We start from the raw sequence: 7,303 nt of genomic DNA, 5'->3' as shown, positions 1-7,303 counted from the left end.
CCATTTCAATATTATCGCTTGCACAGTGCTCCTTGGGATGTTTAAAGCTTGGGAAATCTTTTTGTATCCAAATCCGGCTTTAAACTTCTTCACAACAGTATCTCGGACCTGCCTGGTGTGTTCCTTGTTCTTCATGATGCTCTCTGCGCTTTTAACGGACCTCTGAGACTATCACAGTGCAGGTGCATTTATACGGAGACTTGATTACACACAGGTGGATTGTATTTATCATCATTAGTCATTTAGGTCAACATTGGATCATTCAGAGATCCTCACTGAACTTCTGGAGAGAGTTTGCTGCACTGAAAGTAAAGGGGCTGAATAATTTTGCACGCCCAATTTTTCAGTTTTTGATTTGTTAAAAAAGTTTGAAATATCCAATAAATGTCGTTCCACTTCATGATTGTGTCCCACTTGTTGTTGATTCTTCACAAAAAAATACAGTTTTATATCTTTATGTTTGAAGCCTGAAATGTGGCAAAAGGTCGCAAAGTTCAAGGGGGCCGAATACTTTCGCAAGGCACTGTATGATTAGCACATAGCGCCATCAATACGAAACTCATCCTGTACATCACATCAATGTAAAAATCTATAGGGTAATTGGCAGTAAACTTGTGATCATGCAACTGATATACATTATGTACAAAAAATCCATAGAATGAGAAAAACATTAGCATGAATACTATGGTTCTCTTCCTATATTCTACAGCTGCCCTTAGCAGTCTGAAATGAATGTCAATTGATTGGTGCACCTCATCACAGACATATCAAAGAAATGCTTCACATTTTATGACCAGGAAAAAAGCTCAATGGATTCATCTGGGACTGTAAAATACTAACATTTATCATATACTTTCAAACTACACAGACCATACATTATTAATAGCTCAACCAATCTGAAGGGCAGACCAATTTGTTATGAACTTGCCCTAAATTTGGAAAGAGGGAGTGGAAGAATAGTCTACATAGATCAATTGGGTCCACTCTGCTCTGTCCCTGTAAAATATATGCTCAATAATGGTAAGTGTTCTAGAAAACATGACAAATACAGTAATGATACATATTCCTTATTATCTAGGCAAAATTAATGTAGTCCCAGCCACTTTGAGATCAGCATCAACAATCACCCCTTAAAACAAGACCCAAACACCTTAATTTCCACCATCAAGACCACATGGCAGTAAAACTAACAATGTATTCTTAACACCTTGCCATGCACTTCCATGATTACGTTAAGTTAAGGACTATGTGTCTGATTTGGTTATATTTGTCATTGCACTGTTGAGGAAGCTTGCAAGTAAGCATTGCATTGCACGGTTTACATTGTATCCTGTGCATATCACAAATAAACATTGATTTGATTACTGTTACCTTTGGCTGGACTTGCCTAACCTACAACATTGTCATAGTTGCAAAACCATTTCCCTTCCAGTCCCATGGGGACTTGGTCAAGGCCTGTTAAGGTGCTTTAGGGAAGCCAAAAAGTATGTGGGTAATTAAATCAGTGCTGTGTTACAAAGTGCAACAGTTTTGTCCTTCATGGATACTGGCCTCTCTCTCTCGGTCTGTCTCATTTCACACAGCACTAAAGCCCAGTCTGGTCTGGTCTGTGTAAGCAGGTGTGGCCCAATGTTATCAACCTCTATTGATCTGTAGATCTGGAGCCAGGTTGGCCCTGGGAGACGGTGTCCATGTGTCCGTGCCTAGGGGCATCCAGGCCCCAGGCTCCGGGGAAAAGCCCGATGGTGAAGCCCGCAGCGGGGAGAGAGAGCCTTTAGGCAGTGCCGGCAGCCGACCAGCACCCCCACTGGAGAGAGAAATGCCTCAGGGCCGATGGAATCTGCCAAGGCACAGGGAAACAGACACTGTTGGATCAGAACTGAAGTCTGCACCTTATAGCACACTGTTACTAGGCCTAAATCAAACAGCAGTTTATTATCTTGTATCACTCATAATGAAGTTAATAGTTGTCATAATAATGTTCAAGTTGTCATTACCTGGTAAATTGTTTGCTCTCTTCATGAACTTCCATCTCTTTGCTTTTGAACTCATTCAGTTCTTTACGGATAGCAGCCTGAGGGAATATAAACATTCAGTTCTTTACGGATAGCAGCCTGGGGGAATATAAACATTCAGTTCTTTACGGATAGCAGCCTGGGGGAATATAAACATTCAGTTCTTTACGGATAGCAGCCTGGGGGAATATAAACATTCAGTTCTTTACAGATAGCAGCCTGAGGGAATATAAACATTCAGTTCTTTACGGATAGCAGCCTGAGGGAATATAAACATTCAGTTCTTTACGGATAGCAGCCTGGGGGAATATAAACATTCAGTTCTTTACGGATAGCAGCCTGGGGGAATATAAACATTCAGTTCTTTACGGATAGCAGCCTGGGGAATATAAACATTCAGTTCTTTACGGATAGCAGCCTGAGGGAATATAAACATTCAGTTCTTTACGGATAGCAGCCTGAGGGAATATAAACATTCCGTTCTTTACAGATAGCAGCCTGAGGGAATATAAACATTCAGTTCTTTACAGATAGCAGCCTGAGGGAATATAAACATTCAGTTCTTTACGGATAGCAGCCTGAGGGAATATAAACATTCAGTTCTTTACGGATAGCAGCCTGAGGGAATATAAACATTCAGTTCTTTACGGATAGCAGCCTGAGGGAATATAAACATTCAGTTCTTTACGGATAGCAGCCTGAGGGAATATAAACATTCAGTTCTTTACGGATAGCAGCCTGAGGGAATATAAACATTCAGTTCTTTACGGATAGCAGCCTGAGGGAATATAAACATTCAGTTCTTTACAGATAGCAGCCTGAGGGAATATAAACATTCAGTTCTTTACGGATAGCAGCCTGAGGGATTCATAGATTAATTGTCAAATTTATGAATTAATTGTCAAACTATCAGACCATCAATAGCTTCAGACAGGCAACACATTTAATATAATTGAAGATTAAATGGTAGATAACTCATTATATGTGAATAATGTATTTACAGCATTGTTCAGGTAGCTGGAATACATGAGGAAGAAAATGCTAACAAAAAGTGTTTTAATTATGCCTTTTTATAACCTCTCTTATTCCAAGTATTTAATGGCATTATGAATGTCATGTGTTTTAATCGCTTTAGCAATAACATTATACGGTAGGAGTCTGGAACCCACTTTGTCAGCTGGAGTGAGCCTGGTCCAGGGTTTGTCTGCGCGACGGTCATAGTCCTTAGCATCTGTGCACTCCACGTACTCATTGAAGCGCAGAATCCGCCGAGCCACAAGCTCTGCTACTGTCGGCCTCACACTCAGCTATACAAACACACACGAAACATACAGAGTGGACAAAACATTAGGAACAACTGCTTTTTCCATGACATACTGACCAGGTGAATCCAGGTGAAAGCTATGATCCCTTATTGATGTCACTTGTTAAATCCACTTCAGTGAGTGTGGCTGAAGGGGAGGAGACAGGTTAAGGAAGGACTAAGCCTTGAGATAATTGAGACATGGATTGTGTATGTGTGCCATTAAGAGGGTGAAAGACCAAGACAAAAGATTTAAGTGCCTTTGAATGGGATATGGTAGTAGGTGCCAGGTGCATCAGTATGTGTCAAGAACTGCAACGTTGCTTGGTGTGTATCAAGAATGGTCCACCACCCAAAGGACATACAGCCAACTTGACATACAGCCAACTTAACACAACTGTGGGAAGCATCAGAGTCAACATGGGCCAGCATCCCTGGGGAACGCTTTCGACACCTTGTAGAGTCCATGCCCTGACAAATTGAGGCTGTTTTGAGGGGGTGTTCCTAATGTTTGGCATACTCAGTGTAAGTAGCCAGTGATTGACAACTGTAAAGTGTGACTTCTAGACAAGACAGCTGCGGCACGGGAGATGGATAGAGAGTTGTCGGAAGAGTTTAAGTCCTTCCACAATGCCATACAGGGGCATTGTGTTGAAACTACACTCCAGTTCTCTTCATTATATCTAAGGTCAAGCAGTGTTGGCCTAACCCTGGAAAATTCCCTCTTCCCCCAGCCACCACAGGGGCGAGCAATCTGAGGAATTTCAAGCAGCCTGATACTACACTGAGGCATGCTTCTCACACAGAGCTGGAATGCCCTACAGTATGCACTGTGGCAACTGAGTCATACAGTTGCTGCATTTTGGCTTGTCAAAAAACTCTAAAATGATGAGTTTGTTATTTTCTATTATACTTGTTTTAAACAATGGAATAAACACAATCATCTTCCTCCACCTTCAATGTGGGTTCTGAATGCAACACTGTGAATGTGAATGTGTGCACCCCCTCACATTGTATAACCCTAAATGAGTTTGACATTTGTTTGGTAATTCATAAATTGCTTGGTAATTCAGTCAATGAGATTGAATTTTTATTGGTAATTCAGAACCTAAGACATTATCTGGTAATTCAGTGAATATGAGTTTGAATGTGTTTGGTTCCAGTTAATTCAGTTCCGGCTATGTCCACCAGATGGATCTGTGTACCACAAATATCAACACAAGTCATCAGCCATAAACTCAATGAGATGCAGACATTCAGCAGGCTTACCTAAACATAGTATAAATGACAGTACCTTTCGGGAGAGTCTCCTTTTAATCTCTTGTATGGCTTCATGTTGATCAGCTTCATTTGTCTCTGCAGTGAAATTAAAAAGAAGTTGTAAGTAGGCTGGGGTGGTACTTTACTACCCAATATAGCGATTATTAATTAAGCAATGTGGTCTACAAATGGATGGAAAAGATAGATCTGGAAATGATACGGTGCTTATCTTTCCAATTGATGTTGGAGTGTGGCCTTATGGCTACATCTACAAAACAGATGTCCTGGAATATGGAATTATCTCAACAGAAGTCTGCTTTTGAGGTCTGAAAACATCTGACAAACTTTGATTTTAGAGTTGTATTTTGTTAACCATACATAGTCAACCCGAGCCCAGCATAGACCATTGTTCTATTCTTCAACAGGTAGTTATTGAGATTCTAACAGATGTGCATAGCGTCCCTGCGAGGCTGTGCATAGCGTCCCTGCGAGGCTGTGCATAGCGTTCCTGCGAGGCTGTGCATAGCGTCCCTGCGAGGCTGTGCATAGCGTCTCTGAGAGGCTGTGCATAGCGTCCCTGCGAGGCTGTGCATAGCGTCTCTGCGAGGCTGTGCATAGCGTCTCTGAGAGGCTGTGCATAGCGTCTCTGCGAGGCTGTGCATAGCGTCTCTGAGAGGCTGTGCATAGCGTCTCTGAGAGGCTGTGCATAGCGTCTCTACGAGGCTGTGCATAGCGTCCATGCGAGGCTGTGCATAGCGTCCATGCGAGGCTGTGCATAGCGTCCCTGCGAGGCTGTGCATAGCGTCCATGCGAGGCTGTGCATAGCGTCCATGCGAGGCTGTGCATAGCGTCTCTGCGAGGCTGTGCGACCTTTGCCGTTAGCGTTTCCGCTGGAGGGCTACTCATCTGCTTTCAATAAGGCAACAGCCAGTTAACTGTTCTCTCTCTCTTAGACACATGTATTATGATTCCACCACAAAGATCTCATAAAAAATGCAGTAACACCCAAGCAAGATGACAACAAAATGGCCCCCTTTCACTGCTTCCTGTTTAATAGACAGGAAGTCTCCATGTGAACATTGACCGTATTACAGGAACATGTTTGTGCCTGTTCATCAAATGGTATCAGGATTTTTCTGTGAAGTGTTCCGATGCACTTCAGATAAAGTTTGATTAGAACAAAGTTAGCTTCTAGCAGATATAGAGAATGATCAGGTAAACATAGACGTAGGATCTTTATTTGAGCCAGTTTGCTACAGCAGGAAAATAATCCTACAGCAACAGAAAATGTGCATCATCATATGGATTACACTTAATAGACATTTTTCTAGGGGTTGATACATTTTTCCTAAGGGAAAATCAATCAGAAATTTCAAAGTGGAAATTACAAACTTCAGAAGCTTTTTAAAACCTAATATGCACTAAGTTCTACTGCAACTGGGTGATCAAGTTAAGATTCTAGATATGTAAAGAACACATTCCTATTGACTTTTATCCTGCCATTCTCTGACCAACAATGTTTTAACACTGTCTGGCACAATAAGAGCTCAAGATGTTTTCCTCTTAAATAGTTTTATTTTGACTGGTCTTGATGAATCTGGGGCAATGTGTTTCCCCACATTGATTTTACTAACCAATAAACTGGGAAAGCAGATGGGCCATCAGTCGATAACTGGCCCTCCCTCCATATCAATGGACCACAGGAGGTATGTATGCGAGCAGCATACCACCCTGCATACCACTGCTGGCTTGTTTCTGAAGCTAAGCAGGGTTGGTACTGGTCAGTTCCTAGATGGGAGACCAGATGCTGCTGGAAGTGGTGTTGGAGGGCCAGTAGGAGGCACTCTTTCCTCTGGTCTAATAAAAAAAAATATCCCAATGCCCCAGGGCAATGATTGGGGACACTGCCCTGTGTAGGTTGCTGTCTTTCGGATGGGATGTTAAACAGGTGTCCTGACTCTCTGAGGTCATTAAAGATCCCATGGCACTTATTGTAAGAGTAGGGGTGTTAACCCTGGTGTCCTGGCTAAATTCCCAATCTGGCCCTCAAACCATCACGGTCACCTAATAATCACCAGTTTACAATTGGCTCATTCATCCCCCTCCCCTGTAACTATTCCCCAGGTTGTTGCTGCAAATAAGAATGTGTTCTCAGTCAACTTACCTGGTAAAATAAATAAACTTGGCACCTTAATTGGGGAGAACTGGCTCGTGGTAATGGCTGGAGGGTTTCAGTGTAATGGTATCAAACACATGGTTTAATGCCATTCCATTTGCTCCATTCCAGCCATTATTATGAGCAGCCTCTACGACAATGCACCAATAGACTTTGATACACAACTATCCAAGCCAGAAGAACAACTTAGTCTTGGATTCCAGCCTGGCTAATTAATTCACATACACCCTCTCCTTATGTAAGGCTAATTCCTACACTACCGGTCAAAAGTTTTAGAACACCTACTCATTCAAGGGTTTTTCTTTATTTTTTACTATTTTCTACATTGTAGAATAATAGTGAAGACATCAAAACTATGAAGTAACACATATGGAATCATGTAGTAACCAAAAAAGTGTTAAACAAATCAAAGCATATTTTATATTTGAGATTCTTCAAATAGCCACACTTTGCCTTGATGACAGCTTTGCACACTCTTGGCATTCTCTCAACCAGCTTGGGGCCAGTGTGGTCCTGTCTATCTGTGGTAAACTTCTACAGATGCACAAT

The 7,303-nt window shown here is 41.9% G+C and overlaps 1 protein-coding gene across 4 annotated transcripts in view; it reads right to left on the bottom strand.

Annotated features, from left to right (window-relative positions):
- Positions 1 to 1,370: 1,370 nt before the first annotated feature.
- The window catches only part of LOC112234618 (phosphatase and actin regulator 2), a 74,340-nt gene continuing 68,407 nt past the window's right edge, over positions 1,371 to 7,303 (bottom strand). For 3 of the 4 annotated variants that reach the window (XM_024402841.2, XM_024402844.2, XM_024402843.2), the window contains exons 9-12: positions 4,613 to 4,674; positions 3,185 to 3,322; positions 1,998 to 2,074; positions 1,371 to 1,840 (exon numbers count right to left, since the gene is read on the bottom strand). In XM_024402841.2, coding sequence (XP_024258609.1) covers positions 1,825 to 1,840; positions 1,998 to 2,074; positions 3,185 to 3,322; positions 4,613 to 4,674 — 293 coding nt within the window. In that variant the 3' untranslated portion in view covers positions 1,371 to 1,824. Of the gene's footprint in view, positions 1,841 to 1,997; positions 2,874 to 3,184; positions 3,323 to 4,612; positions 4,675 to 7,303 lie in introns of those variants that run through there. The other variant, XM_024402842.2, reaches the window with a different exon arrangement.

This window comes from Oncorhynchus tshawytscha, linkage group LG01 (genome assembly GCF_018296145.1).
Source record: "Oncorhynchus tshawytscha isolate Ot180627B linkage group LG01, Otsh_v2.0, whole genome shotgun sequence".
Classification (NCBI taxonomy): domain Eukaryota; kingdom Metazoa; phylum Chordata; class Actinopteri; order Salmoniformes; family Salmonidae; genus Oncorhynchus; species Oncorhynchus tshawytscha.
This window is presented reverse-complemented; position numbering and strand designations above follow the sequence as displayed.